This window comes from Lynx canadensis, chromosome B1, assembly GCF_007474595.2.
Source record: "Lynx canadensis isolate LIC74 chromosome B1, mLynCan4.pri.v2, whole genome shotgun sequence".
Taxonomy (NCBI): domain Eukaryota; kingdom Metazoa; phylum Chordata; class Mammalia; order Carnivora; family Felidae; genus Lynx; species Lynx canadensis.
In genome coordinates, this window is record NC_044306.2 from 25,504,655 (window position 1) to 25,530,406 (window position 25,752).

The 25,752-nt window shown below is 36.6% G+C and overlaps 1 protein-coding gene across 2 annotated transcripts in view; it reads left to right on the plus strand.

Moving 5' to 3' along the window:
• Window positions 1-25,752, plus strand: part of LONRF1 (LON peptidase N-terminal domain and ring finger 1) — a 37,731-nt gene that overhangs the window by 4,337 nt on the left and 7,642 nt on the right. For both annotated transcript variants that reach the window (XM_030312253.1, XM_030312251.1), the window contains exons 2-8: window positions 6,008-6,126; window positions 7,111-7,233; window positions 18,003-18,152; window positions 18,649-18,889; window positions 18,986-19,082; window positions 20,970-21,084; window positions 24,241-24,362. In XM_030312253.1, the coding sequence (XP_030168113.1) occupies window positions 6,008-6,126; window positions 7,111-7,233; window positions 18,003-18,152; window positions 18,649-18,889; window positions 18,986-19,082; window positions 20,970-21,084; window positions 24,241-24,362 (967 nt within the window). The remainder of the gene's footprint in view (window positions 1-6,007; window positions 6,127-7,110; window positions 7,234-18,002; window positions 18,153-18,648; window positions 18,890-18,985; window positions 19,083-20,969; window positions 21,085-24,240; window positions 24,363-25,752) is intronic.

The following is a 25,752-nucleotide window of genomic DNA, read 5'->3' on the forward strand; positions in this document are numbered from 1 at the left end:
TTCTTTTCTGTCTACCACATTAATAATAGTACCCGAGTGAGGGTTGAATCTTGATTCTAGCCTGTATATATGAATTAGTAACATTTTTAGCATACGTTGATAAAATACAGATACTGCAAGGCTTTAGTTATAAAAAGAATAGTCAGATTATACGTATCTACTGAATACATTTAAAGAAGATATGAAGGTGTTTAATATCTTAACTAGGTTAATGTGAAGAAATTTCAATTTATTTTATCAGTAAACTTCTGCGTGTCCTAACTTAATCTGTAAGACACTTGAAACTGTAAACACTTGGACGTTTATATGATGTTTCCTAGTTGACAAAATATTTTCGTTTCCATTATCTTAACTGATCCTTAGGAAAGCTCATGTGATTTAGGAGGGCAGCTTTCGCATTGCTAATTCACAGACTGAAGATGGGAGCTCCAAGACTTTTCAGTGACTTCCTTGAGGCAAGTAAATAACCAAGTTGGAACTGAAAGGTAGAAGCAGTGGATATTGCTTCTAAGACTAAAATTTATATAAAAAATTAGCATATAGGGGCCCCTGGGTGGGTCAGTTGGTTGAACATCTAACTCTTGATTTCAGCTCAGGTCACGATCCCGGGGCCCTGGGATCCAGCCCTGGGTCGGACACCCTTGGGCTCCGCACTTAGTGTGGAGCCTGCTTAAGATTCTCTCTCCCTCTGTCCCTCTCCCTCTTTCAAAAAAAAATTAGCATAAAATCAAATCTCAAGTATCCATACTGTCTTTTCAGCAGATACTTACTGAGTACTTAGTACATAAACGGCATTGTTTTAGGTGCTGGAAATATAGAAGTGAACAAAATAAAATATCTGTCCTTACAGAATGTGTATTTTTTTGTGTGTTTCCTTTAAAATTGTAGCAAATCGGTATTTATTGAAAATCACTACAACAGGGGTTTATATTGCTAAATTGACTTCTAACAAACAGACCCTATAACGTGGTAGATCTTTGATTCATCCTTTCTTTAAGGATGTTACTTTAACTTAAGTTTGAGGATTTTTGCAGTGCCTCAGCATCACTACAAGGATCAGTTAAATGGCATACTCATTGATACAGAAGATGGGAAAAGGGGTTATGTAAATATTATATTTTCTGTTTTAAATAATGCCATTTTTTATCTTTTTTGATTCATCAGACAATGAAAAATTTACCAAAACTCCATTGTCTTAGATTTCTAGTTATTTGTACATTAACCTTTGGTATATTCAGAATTGTTTTTCTGTTTAGTGGAATATTTCTAAGAGGCTTAGATATATTCGTGTGAAATTTTAAATGAATTTATATAGTATTCTACCACTCGCATTGGAGAGATATTTTTCAAAATTGTACTGTGTTTTACTGTACAAGATGAATGACTTAGACTCTAAAATGCAATACGGAAACTTCTGTTCAGATTTCCCCCACTTTGGTAGAATAGGATCAGTCTTTTTTTTTCTTCTCCTCCCTCTCTTTTTTTTTTTTCTTCACCTTCCTCTCTCTATCTCTCTCTTTTTTTTTTAATGTTTATTTATTTTTGAGAGAGAGAGAGCACGAGTCAGGGAGGGGCAGAGAGAGAGGGTCTCAAAGAATCTGAAACAGGCCCCAGGCTCTGAGCTGTCAGCACAGAGCCCGACACAGGGCTCGAACTCACCAACCGTGAGATCATGACCTGAGCTGAAGTTGGACTCTTAACCGAGTGAGCCACCCAGGCATCCCTCTTTTTTTTTTAACTTATTTATTTTGAGAGAGTGTGTGTGTGCATGCCACGTACATACATTAGGGTTTGGGGCAGAGAGAGAGACAGAATCCCAAGCAGGTTCCATGCTGCCAGTGCAGAGCCAGATGCGGGCCGAACTCCCAGACCCAGAGATCATGACCTGAGCCAAGATCAAGGGTCTGGCGCTTAACTGACCGAGCCACCCAGGCGCCCCTCTTCTCCTTTTGTTCAGTCTGCACTACTGATCCCTAAAGATGTTGCTCACTGGCAAAGATCTATTTGGATAAAAGAAAGTACTTTTCCTAATGCCTTGTATCAAGAGCAAATCTCACTGCTATCCAACTTATTTAGAAATGTTTTGTAATACTAACGTTTATTGAGCATTTGTGTGGCAGGCATTGTGTTGTCAACATGCGTGGTCTTACGTAGTCTTCACGACAGTCAGAAGATGTGTCACCAGCATTCTCTAGGTCCTCGAGGAGACTGAGGTTTAAAGAGTAAGATAGACTGTCCAAAGTGGATCTCAACCGGATGGATGTTCTGAATCCAGTGGTTATGATCTTAAGTATGCAGTTACTATTCCTGGACCTTATTAATCACCGCCTAATAACTTGTCAATTGGCAGCTTTTAGTTTATGATAACAAAGTCCTACTATACTGAACTTGAAAAAGTAAAGCAAAGAAATTTGGCATTTTGGTTAGCTGCTGAAATTGTTGAAATAGCTCAATACAGAAATCCAAGAAAAAAAACACTCCGAAGAACAAGTAAAAGATTATGAACATGGAAGGTTTATTCTTATGCATACACAATCTAAGTAATCAATAAGTATATATTGTAAAGGTCAAACTTATTAAAGTTTAAGCCCATTAAAATAAATTTTTTTGTATTTTTCCAGGAAACAAAAATACATAGCTTGTGGGAATATAAAATAAGTTTTTATTAAAGGAGGGTTAGCAGAATGTATTGAAAACTTTGCCATTCATCTTTGTAGACTGTGACTAAGGAAATAAGCAGATAACGTAAAGGCATACAGATAGATGTTCATGATAGTACTTTTTATATTAGCAAACATTGGAAGTAAATGCTGAGTTGGACATTTTTAAATTGTGAGCATGGTAGAATACTTTGCGACCATTAAAAATCATGTGAATTTAATGACATTGGCAAAAAAGCAGGTTATAAACTGTATATATGGTAGATTTCATAAAACTATAAAATTACAAATATAATCTACACACAGAGGAGAAAGGTATGTTTTATGCCAATACTAGTTATTTCTTTATGATGGGGAGAAAGGTTTTTATTTCTTAATATTGTATATTTTTCAAATTTTTATAAGTAAACATTTTATAACTTTTATAATCTGAAACAAAGTTTCTTGAAGATGAACTAAGGAAACAACCCATAGACCCATTACTGACCATTTACCCCTAAGGATTAGAACAAAGATGAGGAATTGGAACTCCAGAGAACGTTCCTCAGCCCATGAAATTCCTCAGATTGCTAAAGACCTGATTTCCTCAGATGTGTAGCAGAATTTTATTTCATTTTTTTAATTTGCCTGATGACTCATGATATTACTAGGTCTAAGAGAAAATGGGAGCCATGAATTAAGGAGCATAAGGGGACAGATTTTAATGAATTTCCCCTTGTTCGGCAAACATTTAGCAAAGCCGGGATTTGAGAACACAAAGACAGGAAATAATGGAGGGAGCTCAAAAATAGATTTTAAAATGAATGCAGTGCACATAGAGTGAAGGAACATGATCATACAGCGAACACTTGCAAGGTACCAAGTCTGTTGTGTTTTGCATACATTAACTTGCACTGGAGTAGTCCTGGGAGGTAAATGCTGTTATCTGCATAGAAGTGCAAGCGAGTACCCTGGAGCCAGACTGCCTGAGAGAATCTTGAATCCTCCACTTCTCAGTTTTTATATCACGGGCCAGGTACTTAAATTCTGTGCTTGGTTTTCTTATCTATGAGAATGTGGATTATGCTAGACCCAACTAGGATTGTTCTGAAGGTGTAAGTCATCTAGAATAGTATACACCAAGTGGTGTTTCTTAAACACAAATAATTTTTTTAAAAAAATCCTCAATTTTATAGCTGAGGAAACAGTACAGAGGTGTTTGGCAGTTTGTCCCAGTCATGCCGAGCAAGTGGAGGAGCCTGGAGTTGAACCCAGGCGGTGTGACCTCAGGGCTGCCGCTCCTGATCCTTGCGATGTGCCAAGTGAAGGCGGGCTCAGGCTAAAGCATCTTGAGAAGAGACTGCTGAGCGGAGTCGTGCTGGATGAGAAACCGTTCCCCAGACCATGGGGCAGCAGAGTGGCACTGAAGCAGAGCTGTGACAAGGAGGGACTTCTGTGAGCAAAGGAAGGAGGCATGAAATAGAATGGCACGTGTGGGGCAGGGTGAGCTTAGGTATTACTGGAGCCCAAAGGGGGAGGTTGACCATGCAGGAAGAAAGGCTGGAGGGATGGGCAGATGCCGGGTGTGTAGGGATTGGTCTGTTGTACTAAATACCCATCTGATCTTGTGGATGGTGAGGATATAGTAGGGTAAAACCGGATGGAGGCAATGAGAGCAGTTAGCAAGCTGTTGCAAAAATCATAGAGATGTGGGTCTGGATCCTTAACAAAAGCTGTTAGCAGTAAGATTGGAAAAGACCAGGGTCAGATTGAAGAAATGAAGGATGTAAAGTTGGCAAAGTCAAGGATTTGCAACAGTGAACTCCCTCTCTCTGAGGTGCTGGAGCAGAGGAGGGGGTCTTAAGGAGGCTACTGGAAGCACCCCAGCTCTGGGTGAGCAGTCCTTTGCGGCTCGGGGTTTTAGATGCTTTTGCGTTGATTACTCATTCTTGGACTATTTTGGCACGCTGCTCTCTGTTTTCTGAACTCCAGTTGTGTTTGTCAAATGAGGATTACATGATCCCATTTCACAATAAAATAAACATTTCTAATTAGATTGTAAGCTCTTCAAGGGATAAAATGGGGAAAGAACAAAATCTTTTGAACACCTACAGGGTCAAGCCTTGTGCCAGGACTCTTCATTCTTGCCTGATGATGAATCATACTGAGCTTTCACTTTCCATGTGCTTTTGTTCAGAGATAATGGTTTCCAATTATGTTACTTTAAGAAACAAAAGACAAAATATTCTAGTCATGTCTTTTTTATTTGGGAAGCATGAAATATTTTCCTGAGATACTTAGTTCCAATTCTTAAGCATCAGCTGAAAAAGGCCAATTTCATTGTTGAGACTTACCTGTAGGAAAGCAGTCCCTTAAAAACTAGAGTAAACCAAGGAGCTCTTGGGGAGTTTTATTAGTGGGTTTTTTTGTCTTTTTAATGAGGCATTAGGGGTCTTTATGCCCTTTTCATGATGAAAGCTTTAGTTGGTAAGCATACATTTTTGAAGGCTTCAAAGATGAATAGCTTTAAAAGAAAAGTCAGATTAATTTTGTCTAGATGCACTGAAAATTAGTTTCTGGCTCAGACTTCAGTTTTACGATCTGTGTACCTACAGTAATTGATTATAGTATCATATAGGTGAACCAGCTAACCAAAATTCTGAATGCTATTGAATACTACTTTGGTTTCTCAGGTAAAGATGTAGAGGGTAGTAGTGAAATTATCGACAAAGCTTTTTTCCTCAGAAATACTTGAAATTAAATCTGTTTTGGGATGATCCAATACCAGTGTTTGCAAATGGCAGGAATTCAAATTTTGACCTCTTAAATTCTCACCCCACTTCCTCCAGAATCAGGACCAGTGTATACCCTCCTAAGTTTGAGCCTTGGTTAGTCTTTGTTACTAGTTTGAGCCTAAGACAATCTTGGTCAGTCTTTGTACAGTGTGCACTAGTTACATATATGGTTGTTTATAAGTAAGGACTTAGAATTTAAGGTATAAAAAATTAAGATTTATCATAGCATAAGATTTATCATTGAAAGATAAATCTTTAAACATCTAAGACCCGTTTTTCAAATTTGTATAGAATGCCCTATTTTAAGAAAACATTCATTTTCTTTAAGGTGATTATTCATATTATAAAATATTTCCAGTACTTAAAAACCATCATTTCCTGTGCTCACAATGTCTACTTAATAGTCATGTGATAAAACTTCTAGATAAAACTCAACATGTAAGTGGGTTGCACCTGTATTGTACTTTGGTGGTTATTAGCTGGAATCACTAAGTCAGTTCTTAATCTGGTATGTATTTTGTAGATTATACAATAATATTTTTAAAATAAACCTTTATAAAACATGTGTTTCAGAGCCCAGCGATGTGACTCTCAAAATTTACCGAGCGGAATCATATGCTGGTCTCCAAGAGTTTAAAGCAGCCATAGAAGATTTAAATGCAGTTCTCTTGGAACTGCCAAATTGGCCTGAGGTAAAGTTACTGTTTCACATTTGCATACGTTTCAAGTTTAACCTGTAGGGAGCATGCATTAAGTTATGGTTATAAGTTTTAACAGAATAGATTGATTGACTCTTAAAGTATATGGAGCTCTAGAAATCTAGGGTTAATATTTTGAGTGGATGGCTATCTAACAATTTTTTTAATTATAAGAGACCTCTATTTCCTAACTAAAGAACAGCCTGAATTCAGGCACAGAGGGAAAAAAAAAATAAGAGATCTTATTATACAGAATTTCGTCACATAAAACTGGTCACATTGTAAAGGTGGAGCCAAACTGAAAACTGATGAAGGAAGTTTATTGATGGAAAGAGAAGAGGTCCTTCAGGCTGTAAATTGAGGCATAACGATGGGGATCAGATTAGGCAGTGATTTAATGCAGTAAATGGGAACAATGGAGGTTGCCTTGCCCATATGGTTTTAAAAAAGACTTGAGGCAAGTATATTATAAGTAATCAGTTTATTAATTCTCCTTTTTATTAAATTGCCAAGGCAAATCAGTTCATGTCTCATATATGTCCTTTTAAGCCGGAAGTTACTATTTTATATGATTTCTTCCCGTTCAAAACCATGCTTTTGAGGACACAATAGTAAGGATGTTGTAAAAATTCTAAATTAATAAGGAAAGTGATACAGAATCCCATGATGCCCAAGGCAAATATATATTAACAAGGGAAATAATCTGTATGCACAACTTTAAAACTGTTAAAAAAAAAAAAAGAGTCTCTAGATTTATTACTGAAGTGATATAATTAGAAATTTGATTTTGAAGTCATTTTCCCAGAAGTGCTTCTCCAGGGAAGTGTGTAAATATACCTTTGAAATGCTTCGGACTCTCAGAGTCATTTAGAGTTTCAAAATGCACATTTCCAAGCAGACCATTTTTATTTTCCTTGATATGGATTTCTAAGAAATAATTCTGTTAGTAAAGGTTGTGTATGTGTGCTTTCATTGAAGGTCTACTTCAGGAAAGGAAAAGTACTCCATGATGCTGGTTTTTTAGGTGATGCCTTACAACTCTTTCTTCAATGCTTAGCCCTTGATGAAGATTTTGCACCTGCAAAGCTAGAAGTAGAAAAGGTAACTGGTTTACCAACTATAATAGTTCAAGGCACGTCTAAGACATAGGTCTTTTTAAAAATGCTTTTTTGGAATCTTGGGAAAGAGCATAAGGAGTCCATGAGTCAACTTTAGTAGCAGTTTGACAAGTGGTTTTAAGGTTCATATACTTAGTATATTGAGTTTTTACTGAAATCAAACTATTTCATTCACAGATATTTAAAAGCATTATTTTTGCTTAAATTTAGGTGTTTTTGATAGTTTGTTTGCAGCCAGACTAACCATCCTTAATTAAATATTGTTATCATGATATTCCTGCTCAGAAATTTTTTTTAATTGAAACAAAATGGGTATATAACATATATAAGTTTCAGTGTACAACATTATAATCCAACATTAGTATACACTACAAAGAGATCACCACTAAAAGTCTATTTACCATTCATCACCATACAGTGCCTCCTTCCCTCATTTTATCCAGACCCCTTCCTCTCTGGTAACCACCAATCTGTTCTCCATATCTGGGAATTTGTTTTCCTTTTGTTTTGTGTGTTCATGTCTATCTGTTTTTTGTTTTTTTTGTTTTTTGTTATTTTAAGATTCCATATTTGAGTGAAGTCATACAATGTTGACATTTCTCCATCTGACTTATTTCACTTACCATAATACCTTCATGGTCCATTGATGTCACAAATGGCAAGATATCATTTTTTTTTGGCTAAGTGGTAGTCCATCGCATATGTATACTGTATCTTCATTCATCTATTAATGGACATTTAAGTTGTTTCCGTTTCTCAGCTATTGTAAATAATGCTACATGTACATAGGAATGCATATGTACATAGGATGCTATGTAAAGAATGCTATGTAAAGAATGCTACATGTACATAGGAATGCATAACAATGTACATAGGAATGCAAATCTTTTCAAATCAGTGTTTTTGCATTCTAAAGATACATACCCAGAAGTAGAATAGCTGCATGATGTGGTATTCTGTTCTTAATTTGTCAAGGAATCTCCATACTGTTTTCCATAGTGGCTTTACCACCAACAGTTCGCTTTTCTTTACATCCTCTCTAACACTTGTTATTTCGTGTCTTTTTGATAGTAGCCATTCTAACCATTGTGAGATGATACCTCATTGTGGTTTTGATTTATATCTCCCTGATTAGTGATACTGAGCACCTTTTTATGTTCCTGTTGGCCATCTGTATGTCTTTGGAAAAATGTCTATTCAGATCCTCTGCCCATTTTCTAATTAGGTTTTTTTGTTGTTGAGTTGTAGGAGTTCTTTATATATCTTGGATATTAATCCCTTGTCAGATACATGATTTGCAAAAATCTCCCATTCGGTAGGTTGCCTTTTTGTTTTGATGATTCCTTATACTGTGCAGAAGCTCTTTAGTTTGATGCAATCCCATTTGTTTATTATTGCTCTTTTTCTTGCTTTTGGAGTCAGATCCACAAAAATACTGCTAAAACCTGTCTTGAGGAGTTAACCATCTATGTTTTCTCTTAGGAATTTGTGATTTCAGGTCTTAAATTCACATTTTTAATCCATTTTGAGTTAATTTCTATGTATGGTGAAAGATACTGGTCTAGTTTCATTCTTTTGCCTGTGTCTATCCAGCTTTCCCAGCACCATTTATTAAAGAGACTCATTCATTCTCCATTGCATGTTCTTGGCTCCTTTGTTGTAAATTAATTGTCCATATATGTATGGGTTTGATTCATTTCTGGTCCATCAGTGTGTGTGTGTCCGTTTTTTATGCTGCCATTGTACTGTTTTGATTACTGTAGTTTTGTCCTATAGTTTGAAATCAGGGAGCATGCTCCAGCATTTTTCTCCTTTCTTAAGATTGCTTTGGCTATTTGGGATCTTTTGTGGTTTTCTACAATTTTAGGATTACTTGGTCTAATTGGATGGAAAAATGCCATTGGGATTTTGATAGGGATTATATTCAATCTGTAGATTGCTTTGGGGAGTATGGATATTTTAATAATATTATTCTTCCAATCCATGATCATGGTATATCTTCCCATTTATTTGTTTCTTTCTTTTATCAGGGTCTTAGAGTGTATAGATCTTTCACCTCTTTGGTTAAATTTATTCCCCAATATTTTATTTTTGATGCAATTGTAAATTGGTTTATTTTCTTATTTTCTCTTTCTGATAAATCCTAATTAATTTATAGAAATGCCACAAATTTCTGTATGTTGGTTTTGTATCTTGCTAAGTTACTGAATTCTTTTATTAGTTCTAACACGTCTTTTGTGGAATCTTTAGTTTTTTGTATGTAGTACCATGTCATCTACAAATAGTGACATTTTATTTCTTTCTTTCCAATTTGGATGCCTTTTATTTCTTTTTCTTGCCTAATAGCTGTGACTAGGATTTCCAGTACTATGATCAGTAAAGTGGTGAGAATGGGCATCCTTATCTTATTCCTGATCATAGACGAAATGCTGTCAGGTTTTTGCCACTGAGTATGATGCTAGCTACAGGTCTGTCATATGTGGCCTCTTTATGTTTAAGTGCATTCCCTCCGTATCTACTTTAACAGTTTTTGTCATACATGGATGTTGACTTTTGTCAAACCCATATCTAATGAGATTATCATATGATTTTTATCCTGTTTTGTTAATGTGATGTATCATGTTGATTGGATTGATTGGTTGTTTAATCATCCCTGCATCCCTGGAATAAATCCCATTTGATCATCATGCATGAACCTTTTACTGTATTGTTGAATTCAGTTAAATAATATTTTGTTGAGGATTTTTGCATTAATTTTAATCACTGATAATGGCCTGTAATTTTCTTTTTCTGTGGTGTTCTTGTCAGCTTGGTGGCATCATAAAATTATTTTGGAAGTGTTCCTTCTTCAAGTTTTTGGAAGAGTTGAGAAGGACAAGTATTAAATCTTCTTTAAATGTTTGGTAGAATTCACCAGTAAGCCATCTGGTCCTAGACTTTTGTTTGTTGGGAGGTTCTGATTACTGATTCAATCTTCTTACTAGTGATTGATCTATTCAAATTTTCTGTTTCTTCATGACTCAGTCTTGGAGGAATGTATATGTCTACAAAGTTATTCATTTCTTCTAGGTTGTCCAATTTGTTGGCATATAATTGTTTGTAGTAGTGTCTTATTATTGGGTGTGTCATTTGTAACGTCTCATTTCTCATTTTGTTTCTCTGAGCCCTCTTTTTTTGGATTTGACAGATTTTTTTTCTTTTACTATTTTTTATTCTAGTAAAATTGACATACAGTTATATTGGTTTCATGTGTACACTATAGTGATTTAACAATTCTATACATTATTTAGAGCTCATCATGATAATGTATTCTTAACCCCTTTATCTGTTTCACCTCCACCCCACCAACCTCCCCTCTGGCAATCACCAGTTCTCTATATTTAAGAATCTGTGTTTTGTTTCTTTTTTTCTTTGTTCATTTGTTTTGTTTCTTAAATTCCACGTATGAGTGAAATCATATGGTATTTGTCTTTCTGTGACTGATTTATTTCCCTCAGCATTATAACTTGTAGATCCATATTGTTGCAAATGGCACGATATCATTCTTTTTTATGGCCAAGTGATATTCCATTATATATGTGTGTGTATACACACATCTTTATCCACTCATCTGTTGTTTCCATAGCTTGCCTATTACGAATACTGCAGTAAACATAGGGGTGCATCTGTCTTTTCAAATTACTGTTTTCATTTTGGGTAAATAACCAGTAGTGGAATTACTAGATCATAGGTATTTCTATTTTAATTTTTTGAGTGACCTACACAGTTTTCATAGTAGTTGCACCGGCTTGTATTCCTACCAACAATGCCTAAGGGTTCTTTTTTTCTCCACATCCTTGCCAACACCTGTTATTTCTTGTGTTTTTTATTTAGCCATTTGACAGGTGTGAGGCAATATCTGATTATGGTTTTGATTTTCATTTCCCTGATGATTAGTGATGTTGAGCATCTTTTCATGTATCTGTTGGCCAGGTTTATGTCTTCTTTGGAAAAATGTCTATTCATGTACTTGCTCATTTTTAATTGGATTACATTTTAGGGGGTGGTGAACTGTAGAAATTCTTTATATGTTTTGGATATTAACCCCTTATTGGATATGTTATTTGCAAATATCTTCTCTCATTCAGGAGGTTGTCTTTTTGTTTTGTTGATGGCTTCCTTCACTGTGCAGAAGCTACTTATTTAGATGTAGTCTCAATAGTTTATTTTTGCTTGTGTTTCCCTTACCTCAGGAGACATATCTAGAAAAATGTTGCTATGACCAGTGTCAGAGATATTGTTGCCTGTGCTGTCTTCTAGGATTTTTATGGCTTCAGGTCTCACATTTAGGTCTTGAATCCATTTGGAATTTATTTTTGTGTATGGTGTAAGAAAGTGGTCCAGTTTTCCCAACACCATTTGTTGAAGAGACTGTCTTTTTTCCAACTGGATATTCTTTCCTGCTTTGTTGAAGATTAATTGACCAAGAAATCATGTATTTATTTTTGAGTATTCTATTGTGCTCCATTAATCTGTTGTCTTGTTTTTGTGCCAGTACCATACTGCTTTGATTACTACAGCTTTGTAATAGATCTTGAAGTCTGGAATTGTGATTCCTCTAGCTTGCTTTTCTTTTTCAAAATTGCTTTGGCTGTTCGAGGTCTTTTGTGGTTGCTTACAAATTTTTGAATTGTTTGTCCCAGTTCTGTGAAAATAGCTGTTGGTATTTTGATAAGGATTGTATTAAATCTGTAGATTGCTTTGAGTAGTATAGACATTTTAATAATACTTGTTCGTCAGCCTATGAGCATGGAATGTCTTTCCATTTGTGTTGTCTTCAGTTTCTTTCCTCCATGTTTTATAGTTTATAGAATACGGGTCTTTCACCTCTTTGGTTAGGTTTATTCCTGGTATCTTATTACTTTAATAAGATTATCAATTATCAATAAATTATTTGTAAGTGGGATTGTTTTCCTGATTTCTTTCTGCTGCTTATTAGTATATAGAAGTGCAACAGATTTCTGCACATTGATTTTGTATCCTATGACTCTACTGAGTTCATTTGTCTGTTCTAGTAGTTTTTTGGTGGAGTCTTTAGGGTTTTCTATATAGAGTATCATGTCATCTACAAATAGTGAAAGTTTTACTTCTTCCTTACCAATTTGGATACTTTTTATTCCTTTTTCTTGTCGGTTATGTGGCTAGGAATTCCAATACTATGTCAAAAGTGTTGAGAGTGGATATCCTTGCGTATCCCTGACCTTAGGGGAAAAGCTCTCAATTTTTCATTACTGAGTATGTTGTTAGCTCTGGTTTCATATATGGTCTTTATTATGTTGAAGTATATTTCCTCTAAACCTACTTTTTTGAGGGTTTTCATCATGAATTGTCAATTGTTTTTACTGCCTCTATTGAAATGGTTCTGTGGCTTTTATCCTTTCTCTTATTGATGTGATGTATCACGTTGATTGATTTGTGAATATTGAACCACCCTTGTATCCCAGGAATAAATCCCACATGATTGTGATGAGTGATTTTTTTTAATGTGCTATTGGATTCTGTTTGCTAATATTTTATTGAGGATTTGTGCATCTGTATTCATCAGAGATATTTGCCTATAGTTTTCTTTTTTTGTATTGTCTTCATCTGGTTTTGGTATCAGAATAATGTTGGCCTCATAGAATGAATTTGGAATCTTTCCTTCCTTTTGATTTTTTGGAATAGTTTGAGAATAGACATTAACTCTTATTTAAATATTTGGTTAGAATTCCTCTATGTAGCCATCTGCTCCTGGACTTTTGTTTGTTGGGACGTTTTTGTTTACTAATTCAATTTTTTTAAACAACCTTATACAATGTTTTATTTATTTTTAAAAGTTTATTTATTTTCAGAGAACGTGCACAAGTAGGGGAGAGGCAGAGAGAGAGAGGGAGAGAGAATTCCAAGCAGGCTCTGCACTGATAGATGTGGGGCTCTAACTCAGGAACCATGAGATCATGACCTGAACCAAAATCAGGAGTTGGACACTTAACTAACTGAGCCCCCCAGGCGCTCCTACTGATTTAATTTCATTGCCAGGAATTGGGCTGTCCAAATTTTCTATTTCTTTCTAAGTCAAGAGCCCTCTCTCTCTCTTTTTTTTTTTTTTTTTTTTTTTTGGTTAGTCTAGCTAAACATTTGTCCATCTTATTTATTAGTTCAAAGATCCAGCTCTTAATTTTTTGACCTTCCCTCTTTTTGTCTCTATTTCATTTATTTCTGCTATGATCTTTATTATTTCCTTTCTTCTATGACTTTGGGCTTTGTTCCTCTTTTTTTAGCTTCTTTAGATATAAAATTAGATTGTTTATTTGAGATTTTTCTTGTTTCTTGAGGTATACTTCTTAGAACATCTTTTCCTGCATCCTAAAGATTTCAGTACGTTGTATTTCTATTTTCATTTGTCTCTAGCTGTTTTTTTTTTTATTTGATTTCTTTGATGAGTAATTTGTTGTTTAGTAGCATGATGTTTAATCTCCACATTTTGGGTTATTTTTATTCAGTTTTATTTCCCCCTTGTAATGGCTAGTGTAATACCATTGTGGTTCTAGAAGATGCTTGATAGGATTTCAGTATTCTTGAATTTGAGACTTGTTTCAACATGATCTGTTCTGCAGAATGTTTCATGTGCTCTTGAGAAGAATGTGTATTCTGCTGCTTTGGGATGCAACGTTCTGTATATACCTGTTAAGTCCATCTGGTCTAATGTGTCATTTGAGACCAATTGTTCCTTATTAGTTTTCTATCAGGATGATCTATCCATTGATGTAAATGGGGTGTTAAAGTCCCTCATTATTATTGCTGTCAGTTTCTCCCTTTAGGTTCATTTTATTTGCTGCATATTTTGGTACTCCTGTGTTGCATGTACATATGCTTATAAATGTTTCCTTGTTGAATCTTGTTTATTATTATGTGCTGCCCTTCTTTTAAAGTCTTCGTTTTAAAGTCTCTTGTCTGCTATGAGTACAGCGTGTAACTTTCTTTTCATTTCCATTTGCTTGGAACGTCTATCCTTTCACTTTCACAATGTGTGTATCCTGAAGTAAGTGGCTCGTAGGCAGCATGTAGATGGATCTGGGTTTTTTATCTGTTTAGCCACCCTTTGTCTTTAGATTAGAAAGTATAGTCTGTTTTCACTTAAATATTGATAGTTATGTGCCTGTTGCCATTTTGTTAATTATTGTTTGCCTGTTTTCATCATTCCTCTCTCTTCTCCTTTTTCTCTCCTTGTAGTTTGATGGTTTCCTTTAGTGTTATGCTTCGATTCTTTTCTCATTTTCTTTTGCATATTTACTGTCAGTTTTTGTGTGGTCACTGTAAGGCTCACATATAACTTACTTTGTAATGGTCTGTTTTGAGTTGATGGCAACTTAAGTTTGAACACATTCCAAAACTACATTTTTCTCCCCCTTCACCTTTTATATTTTTGATGTCACCTTATACATCTCTTTATTTTAGACATCTCTTAACCAATTATTGTAATTTCAGTTAATTTTACTATTTCTGTCTTTTAACCTTCATATTTGCTTTATTTATAAGTGGTTGCTCTACTCACCTTTACTGTATATTTATGTTTCCCCCTGAGATTTTTCCTTTGATATGTTTTCTTGTTAATATTAGTGCCACTTCTTTTCAGTTTAGAGAAGTCCCTTTAACATGTCTTGTAGGGCCAGTATAGTGGTGATGAATTCCATTAGCTTTTGCTTGCCTGGAACACTCTTAATCTTTTTTTTTTTTTTTTTTTTTCTAATTCTGAATGATAATCTTTCTGGGTAGAGAACTCTTGGTGGACGGTTTTTCCTTTCAGCTTCAGCATTTTGAATATGTCATGCCATTTTCCTTCTGGCCTGCAAAGGTTCTGGTAATAAATCTGCTAATGGCCATATGGGGTTTCCCTTTTGTGTAATAAGTTTTTTTCTTTTGCTGCTCTTAGGATTCTCTCTTTAAACTGTCCCGTTTGAGCTATAATGTGTCTTGGTTTGGATCTCTTTAGGTTCATCTGATTTGCAACTCTGTGCTTCCTGAATCTGGAAATTCTGTTTTCTTCCCCAGGTTAGAGAAGTTTTCAGCCACTACTTCTTCAAATAAGTTTTCCTACTCTTTCTTTTCTCACTTTGGGGCTCCTATTCAGGAATTTTTGTTGACTTGCTTTTTTCATTTAATTTCCAGTCTAAGTTTTGCTTATTTTCCATGGTTGCCCATAGTATTGCCCTGGTTCGTTCTTCCTTAATTTTTTCAGTAATCCATCTATCACTTTCCAGAGTTTGTTTTGTGGTGTGTTAGTTGGTGTTAAGAAAAAAGGGAGGAGGTTCTCTGATTAAATGACTTTGGGAAACATTGGGTTAAACCAGGTTAAACAGGTTTGTTCAGAAATTCTCAGTTTTTGCTGTACTAACATGACGGTAGCATTCAAATTTTGTCAAACTTATTTAGAGTATCTGGAAAGACTAGAGCCTTTGAAAAGTGTTTTTGGAAAACCTACCCCGATACAATTGCAGTGCCCAATCACGATGTTCTCCTCAATATCTTTAAAACATGCCGTGTTATTTATCACCTCTATAGTGTTTTTTAAATTGTGGCTTTATTTAGAATCACCTTAGGGGCATGGTAAGTATAAAGATTCCTGGACTTCACCACAGACCTTTGGAATTAGAATCTCTGGAATTCAGGCATAGTTTTACAAACACCTAGGAAAATTCTTGTGCACTTTGAAGTATGAGAATTTTGAAAATTTTCTCAGGTCCCGGATGCCTCGTACATACAGCTAACCTCTGCGTATCTTCTCTGAGGCTTGCTTGCATATACCTTCCAGCCCATCGATTTAACAAAAAATCGTTTACTCTCATGTGTTTTCCAACTGTTTTATATTTGTTAGTGGTATCTCCCTGGGGACACTGCCGACCTTTTTAAGGGCTTATAATTTTGCATTTTCTATGCTACTAGACATCCTTATATTTCTGTAAACATTTGTTTGTTGTTTAATAAGGTCAGGTAAATGCAAAACAAGTGATACTTTGAAATATTTGGTTTTCTCCCAGTACGCTTTCTGTAAATTGTGGTATGATTTACATATAATAAACTGCATGGATTTTACAGTCTGGTGAGTTTTGAGAAATTAAACATCCATGTAACAGCACGATATAGACTATTGTCACCATGCTGGAAAGTCCAGTCATTCCCTTTTCAGCAAATCGCCTCTGTCCCTGCTCCCAGAGACAACTACTGTTTAGATCTTTATTACCACAGAGTAGTTTTGCCTATTTTAGAACTTCGTACAAGTGAAACCACACAGTGTGTGCTCTTTTGTGGCTGGCTTTTTTTGCAGAACATCATAGTTTTGGGATCTATCCAACAATTTTTTCTTGTTCACTAAGTATTCCATCGTAGGAACATACCACAATTTGTGGTATTCACAGTTAATAGTGATTTTCATTTGGATTGTTACCAGCTGCTGCTATGAATTAACATTCTTGAACAAGTTGTTTTGTGAACATAAGTTTTATATCTCTTTGGTAAATACTTAGTGGAGTTGCTGGGTTCTAGAGTAGTTGAGTGTTTAATGCATTTTTTTAAGCCAGGAGAAAAGTAAAAACATACAAATTTTAAAGGGAATATTGTTTGTTCATTAAAGGAGATATTGCTTGAGCTCCTACCAGATAAGCACTTTTATGTACGTTGAATATATCTCCTATTTATTTACCTTATAGCAATGATTCAGGAGTAATCTGATTTTTGTGAGTTTGAGAGGTAGTGCAACTGAAAAACTAAACATCCACGTTTAGACTTTAAGAAATGCTCTGCTGTTCATTTAATATAGTTTATTCGACAATAACAACCATTTGGGTCCTACTCATTTCCTTCTAGCCAGGTTCTTCCCTCGCTTAACCTACCATGGTTTTGTTTAAGATGTATTCCTGATAGAAGCACCCAGAAATTCTGATGGGACAGCTGCCTCCCAGGTTAACTCACAGCTGTTAAGGGACAGCTGCCATATGGTGCTCCCAACCGAGAGAGCTGGGCAATCGTGGCTACCCGTGTAGGTTACTCAGTGAGAAGCTAAATTCAGGGTAAATAAGTGGAATTTTAAGAGTTTTGTAATTAGAATTACAAGTTCTTTAATTCACTTAAACACTCTAAGTCCAGTCTTAAAGTATACTTTGGGGTGAACTGTGAACTTGATAGGCTGGGACTCACTAATGTTGAGAGGTAAATATTTTCTACTTCTCTTGAGATCTCTTCTTTTTACAGGGCACCTGGGTGGCTCAGTCGGTTAAGTGTCTGACTCTTGGTTTCAGCTCAGGTCATGATCTCATGGTTCATGAGTTCAAGCTTGTGCTGGGCTCTGCTCTGACAGCGCGGAGGCTGCTTGGGATTCTCTCTCTCCCTCTGTCTGCCCTTCCCATAGTCCTTCTCTCTCTCTCTCATTCAAAAATCTCTTTATAATCCTCCATTAAAAAGTCAGTTTTAATTTTGGGTAACTTCTAGGCTGGTAGTCTAGCCACTCCAATGCTTTTCTTTTGAATTATTTCTTTGACGTGATCTGACCCCATTCAGGCACACCGTGGTTTTACAAGACTTTTGAATGGTTTGGCATTTCTGTTTATTGCTTAATCTCTTCCTCCTCTGCTCATTAAAAACAATGTCTGCTGTGAATTTTCTAAAGTTTCTTAGATAACTTTATATTAAATTATCCCTAATCATACATTTTCCATTACCTTTACATTTCTCTTACAGATTTTATGTGATTTATTGTCACCTGAAAACTTAAAAGAAGGCCTGAAGGACTCTTCCTGGAGTTCATTGCCATGTATTAAAAACAAACCTTTTGGTTTTCCTGTAGTAATGGAAGAGTCTCACTCTGCCACAGAGCTTAGCCCAGAGCAGGTAAGGGGTGAGAAAAGATTTTCATGGGTTGAGTGCATCTGTTTTTTTTACAGGTTAAGATTTTCACTTTCTGGGTTTCAAGAAATAGAATCTATTAAGCATGGTCTGAATTAGATTTTTTTGTCTGTAGCCTTTTATTTTACACTAAACTTTTATGTAAAATATGTGTTCATTAATCACAATTTTAGGTCACCTGAATATCAGAAAACTTTAGTCTCATGGGAAATGTAGAACATGGTATTTATTTTAGTTTCTTCAGGGTTGTAACAACTATATTAGCATAACTGCATCGACCTCATTATAACATGTCAGCTTGATGTCTAAGGCTATATTGTAATTACTAGTAAAATGACTTATTTATCAGGGTTTTAGAATTAAAAGTTGGTGCTTTTAAATGAATGGTAAAAAGAACATTCTGAGACAGTGGAATTTCATTTCAGTTTGGTTCGTGGTGAGAGCCGCAATACAGTTACCCTTGTTTATTGTACTTTTGTAGAACGAAGAAATACCAGAGGTCACTTCAGAGCTTATCAAAGGAAGCTTAAACCGTGCATGGTCAGCACAGGCTATAAATTCAACAGAAATGCCTGCCAGAGAGGACTGTTTAAAAAGAGTGTCCTCGGAACCTCTACTCTCTGTTCAAGAAAAAGGTGCTCTGCTGAAAAGAAAGTTGTCTCTTTTAGACCAGGATGTGATTGTAGATGAAGACGGAAGAAATAAGCTTAAAAAACAAGGAGGTAAAAATGTCACTACACTCACTTAGAACACATTTATTTATTTAGAATGGTCTTTAAACTTTTTCCTAAAGATGATAACCCTCTTTGTTTTAATAGAAACTCGCAATGAAGTCTGTACGTTTTCATTAACTTACGGTGACATCCCAGAAGAATTAATAGATGTTGCAGATTTTGAGTGTTCTCTCTGCATGAGGTAAGTGTATAAAATTTTATAAAGATGCATATTTTATATTACCAAAATAAAATACAGAGTACATAAAGGTAATCTACTCTAAAGTGACAGAATACTGGGCTAAAAATCAAAAGATATGAATTTTAGTTCTCGGCTTACCTTTCACAACTTGGGCAGGTAATCTCTGAACATTATTTGGATTTTCGTTACTTACAAAGTGGGGTATTTCCATAGCCTATATTGCAGGTGTTGTAAGAATCTAATGACTTACATATTGTAAAGGACTATAAAAGTTATACATATTATTGAAACTTAGACACATACATGGTTTTAGATTTGGGTAAAAATGCTAACAACGTGTTGTATATATATGATTCTGTCTTGTTTTAACTATAAAGTCCTTTTTAAGTCAAGTTGGATAAAGGTTTCCGTTGTGTGGAAATGCAAGCTGGCGCAGCCACTCTGGAAAACAGGATGGAGGTTCCTCAAAAAACTAAAAATAGAACCACCCTACCACCCAGCAATTGCACTACTAGGCATTTATCCAGGGGATACAGGTGTGCTGTTTTGAAGGGACACACGCACCCCCGTGTTTATAGCAGCACTATCAGCAATAGCCAAAGTATGGAAAGAGCCCAAATGTCCATCGATGGATGAATGGATAAAGATGATGTGGTGTGTGTATACACACACACACACACACACACACACACACACAAAATGGAGTATTACTCGGCAATCAAAAAGAATGAAATCTTGCCATTCGCAACTACTTGGATGGAGCTGGAGGGTATTATGCTGAGTGAAATTAGGAAGACAAAAATCATCTGACTTCACTCACATGAGGACTTTAAGAGACCAAAGAGATGAACATAAGGGAAGGGAAACAAAAAGAATATAAAAACAGGGAAGGGGACAAAACAGAAGAGACTCCTAAATATGGAGAACAAACTGAGGGTTACTGAAGGGGTTGTGGGAGGGGGGATGGGCTAAATGGATAAGGGGCACTAAGGAATCTACTCCTGAAATCATTGCTGCACTAGATGCTAACTAATTTGGATGTAAATTTAAAACAAATTAAAAAAATAATAAAAATAATTGAAAAAAGATTTCCATTGTGTAGAATGCTTGTAATTCTAGAAGACTAATAGTTTTGAAAGACATGTTCCATTTACTTGAGTTGTGGTGGAGTCAGAGGAACAGTGCACGGAGACCTGGTGGCTGGCCACATCAGGCTGGTAAGAACGAGCTGTGTTCTGAGCAGGTCCCTTATCTCTGAGCCTAGACTGCTTCATCCACCTGTGAGGTGAGGGCATTAGGCCAGATGATTTCTCAAGTACCTTTTTATCTAGGAAATTCCGAAGTATCATGTTTCAGGAAATAATTATCATGTAAGTAAAATTAGTATTTCTATATTGTTCATTACTTACTGGTATTAAGCCTAATACTTCTTTACGAATTAACTGTAAAGTTTATTGGGTTATTCTTTTTCATGGATTTTATATAGTAAGGCTTTTATAGGCTTATTAAGAAATAATCTAGTCAACAATAATTATATATTTCATATTGTTTATTTTACACACCAAGTTTCAGAGACTATGTGCATTTTACATTTATTGCACTTCTCAGTTTGGACCAGCCAGATATCAAATGTTTAGTAGCTCCCATGTGGGCTGTTCCATTGGTCAGTATAGCTTTCACCCCTTGGCAGAGTAGTACCCCTGTTGATGGAGAACTTTTAAAAGGTTCAGGAGGGGATAATTGTATGTATCACTGCCCCTTCCTTCCTCTCCTGCCCACTAGACGCTCCTTCTTCCTCAAATAGAGATTAGTCTTATGGTTCCATTATTTCTTCACTTTTCTCCATGGATAGTTTAATGTGAAAACATGTATTTTGGTTGATTTCAGGTTGTTTTTTGAGCCAGTAACAACCCCTTGTGGACACTCCTTCTGTAAGAATTGCCTTGAGCGCTGTTTAGATCATACACCGTATTGTCCTCTCTGCAAAGAAAGCTTAAAAGAGGTAAACATTTGCATATTTATCTGTTTATTGATCTTAAGCTTGGCAATACTGATTTGTATTTAGCCCATAGAAATAGAGTGATTATCATGTTCAGAATAAATTACATTATATATGCTGACTGACCAAGAAGGAAAACATTACATTACCCAAAATGCTAGTGCTGGAGAAATGTGAATTTGGAGAGCATAGGGGAAAGGAGGGCCATTCTGGAGGCCAAGCCCCATGTATTTTTTTTTTTTTTTTTTTAAACAAAGGGGGGTATGGTCAAGTACCTGGCCTAGACTTGGTTCAGTTTTTTATTTTTTAAAAAATTTTTTTTTTCAACGTTTTTTATTTATTTTTGGGACAGAGAGAGACAGAGCATGAATGGGGGAGGGGCAGAGAGAGAGGGAGACACAGAATCGGAAACAGGCTCCAGGCCCCGAGCCATCAGCCCAGAGCCTGACGCGGGGCTCGAGCCTGACGCGGGGCTCGAACTCACGGACCGTGAGATCGTGACCTGGCTGAAGTCGGACGCTTAACCGACTGCGCCACCCAGGCGCCCCTAGACTTGGTTCAGTTTTAATGATGACAGACAGTATTGGGAAAACCCAACTGCCTTGCCTTCCACCCTCAATAATACCCTGGATTTCAGCCCTAGTCTTGCCTCCTTAACATACGGAACAACTAATAGAATTTTTTGCATTGATGGAAATTCTCCATAACTATGCTGTCCAACATGGTAGTCACATGTGGCAATTGAGCACTTGAAATGTGGCTAGTGTGGCTGAAGACCTGTATTTTAAATTTTCATTTTCATTTAAGTGGACACATGTGACTGGTAGCTACCATTTGGGCAGCACAGCTCTAGAAAGTGGTGTACTTACTGGAGGCACAGCTTCCCACACCCCTTGTACAGTCAGTGATCAATGCTATTCATAACCTGTGTTAGGGAAATAGCTGGATCTCAGGTACATATCTTTTGTAACCAATGGGAAGACAGCATTTTCCCAATCCTGCTTGGGTGTCCTTAGCCATCAGGTGAGGCCCCAGTGTTATAATTCTAGGTCCCAATTACGACCGTAGCATTGATCACGAGAATGATCCTATCTCGGGGGGGTCACAGCATTGCTTAAAAAAAAGTCTTCCAAATATGAATAAAAAATAAGCCATTTTGCATTTGAACGTACATAGTTAATTCCTATGCAGAAAAAAACAAGTCTGTACAGATATTATAATAGCATATGTGTATTAAATACATGGATAGGAGTCTTACATAACAAGCCAATATGTCAAACATAAAACCATATATAGAATTTTCACAAAGTCCAAAAACCTAAGACAAACTCGTTCTTAAAAAGTTTATTAATTACATTTCCGCCTATATACTTCATGTTTTCAGGTGAAGTACTCTAATCATGTTTTTTTTCTGTGTTTCCAGAGTTTTTAAATATTCTGTAGTATATTGTGTTTTTTTTTTTCAAATTAACAATTAGATACGTGGCTTTAAATTTAGAGCTACCTCACCTTAAAAAATGTCTGGAGTTTGAAGGAAAACAAGCATTATTTAAAAATACAGCCAGCATACTGTTTGAAAATAACTTTATCCTGTGTCCTAAAGGTATCCTGTATAATAGGTAAAATCTAAGTATATATTTAAAAAAACAAATTGATACGCTCTATCATTTTATGCTTTTCTTGTCATTTTCTTTTGTTCTTTCATCGGAATGTATTTAAGATTTTTTTATAGCAGAATAATCCATTGATTTAACATTTCCCTATTGTTGGGTATGTAAGTTGTTTGTTCTTTTTTTTATATACCATGATTTGCGTCTTGACTATTTCCTTAGGATAAATTTCTGGAAGGTGAATGGCTGATCCAAAACCATGTATTTATAAGACTCTTAAAACCAAATGCTGGGTTACCTACATCCCCCAGAAATATTGTACAATTTAGATTCCTATTCCCCCCAAATTAATACACGAGTATTATATCTACTCTTTAGCCCATTGGTTTTCAAAATGTGTTCCCCTGATGAGCAGCATCTGTATTACCTGAGAACTTGTTACAAATTCTCAGACCCCACCTCAGAGCCACGACATCACGAACTCTGGGGTGGGGCTCAGCCATCTGCTTTTCAACAAGCCTGATTTCATGCTAAAGTTTGAAACCCACTCCTGTTACCCTTTCCCAACCTCTCCCCCTTCCTCCTCCTCCATTCTTCCTTGGATAATGACAAACCCTTATTTTTGCTGCAACTGCAGATTAAAAGTATGGGGCTTCTCTTTATCTTCTGATTGTCTCCCAAGAGTCGTTCCTAACTTTATTATATGGGTTATTGTTCCAAAATTCTGTACCCACGTCCTGACCTGGTCCCAGCCTTATGCAGTTTTTTAACTTACCTACAGAAACATGTCTTTTTGTCCATGGAATACAGTGCGGTGTGTGGTAACTGCCTTTTATGGGATAAAGGCAGTAAAATTGGGCTTCTCGGGAGACAGAAAAATTAAGGCAGACTTCATGAAAAAGGTAAAGTTGGAGCCAGACCTTGCAGGCTAGGCAGGCTTACAGGCTGGAAGGAGAGGGATGGCTTTTAGCAGTTGGAATAATGACGCAGAAATGCGAGCGGCGGTTTTCCGGAGTGTTAAGGGAGTGGTACAAATGTACCATTTTATATAGAGTTGGGGGGTGGATCGTGTAGGAAAAGCAACCTCTTGATAAGGGTCTGAGTGACAGTGGGTGACATGGGAAGGAAAATCGTCAAGAAAAATGATCTGGAGACTCGGCCACCAAAACTGGGACAAAAAGAATAGTTTCACTTTTCCTAAATAAGGCAAGTGTATTATTTTCTGAAGTACCCACGAGCTGTCAGATAGAAATTGGCCTTTGGTGTGGGAGAGGGCAGGGCCTCCTGCTGCCCAGAAAGGATTTGAGGTCGTAGCAGGACAAGGGTCTTCTGGACGGTGGTAGTCTCCACCGCAGCCACGTGTCTTCAGTGCTTTGGGGCAAAGCCTGCGCAGATTGACCTGTGTGGCATCATCACTTGTCACGTTCTTCCTCACAAATTAATTCAGAATCGACTGTATAAATATGTAATAAAGGCTTTACTATGAACTGTTTTGCCTGTTTTCTGCTGTAGGAAAAGTACTGGAGTGTGAAATAACACTGTCTTTTAGTATCTAGCAGATAGGAGGTACTGTGTGACACAGCTGTTGGAAGAATTGATAGTGAAGTATCTGCCTGATGAGCTGTCTGAGAGAAAACAAATATATGATGAAGAAACTGCTGAGCTGTCACAGTAAGTTTCTTCTCATAAAGCTAATGTGATCAAGCCCCGAGCCACCACCCTTTAACACAGTAAGGAGAGACCTTCTCACAGCCAGCTGGATCCTGTCTCGAGTTCAACCTAGTGTAGCCCCAGGCGATTTTCAACAAATATGGGTCAGGTTCCCCTCTCCTCAACAGACAGAAGTTTTTAAAAGTTCATTTGGTAACTTCCAGATGTTCCACTGGGGGTTGTTGACTCAAGCCCTTTGCACCGCAGTGGCAGTTTCGGTGGAGGAGGAATTTCCTACGGGACCTCAGGCAGTGGAGTTGGGAACTGAACCCTCAGGTACCAGGCAGGGTTAGCAGGAAGGTGGAGCATAAACGGCCTGGACTGGCAGCTGCTTTAGCCAATGAGAGGTCGGGAAGTGGGTGGGACCTTGAGGCTGAAATTGGTAGGAGTGGCTTAGGGGCCAAAGTCTCAATTAGTCAAGATTACCGGTAGCAGATTTAGTGTCGGGAGGTAATTTAGGGATAGAGTGGTACAGACCACTACTGAGCGGGCACGCACTGGCTAGTTGGGGCTGGGTAGGTTGGACCTGGTTTTGGTGCTCTGTATTCTTTCTTCCTTGTCCTTTTCTGACATTTTCCCTTCCTGTCTTTCCCTCTTGCTCGAGTCACAGGAGTCTCTTTAAATTTCTTTCCTGCGTAATTTCTTAACTTTCTCTTTCTCTTTCACTGGACACACCAAAGAAACAGAACTGCACATTTTACATGCCGTGTTTATGTAATAGATTTTGGAAAATAATGGAAACAAAAAGTTATTTTTTTTCTTACTTTCTAAGAAAAAATTGTGCTTGCAAACTTAGTATGTGTCCACCAAATGTCTTCACTGGGCCAGTGCCCTTTGATAGAAGAACGGTGTCCATTCTTCTAAGTTGGTACTGATTCGTCTTCCATGATACTGATATTTCATTGTGATTTTGATAGAAAATGTCCTGATATGAGGATTATGAACTTTCTTGATCAACACTGCCAAAAGCTGGTTACCAGAAAGCCGCAGATATGCTTTTGAAATCTTAAGTATAGTGACTGCAACCAGACTCCCGGCAGACGAGTGGAATCGGCAAATGACAGATGAAGTCATCACATGAGGGGGGCTCAGTGTGATGCAGAGAAGCTTGAGGGAGTCTTGGTTACTTACTACCAGGGCTGTTTTATGGGGTGCTCATCTTAACTACTCATCCCCTGGTACTTCAGAGTTTTGCTGATTAATATTTGTCAGCAGAAGAATTGAAAAAGACCAAATGGAATGCTTAGTCATGGTAGATTACACATTTTTTAAAAGGAGCTAATACTTGTATTACTTTCACATAATTATGTCATTTTGAAGAAAAGCTAGAAGATCCTGTAAATAAGCAGGG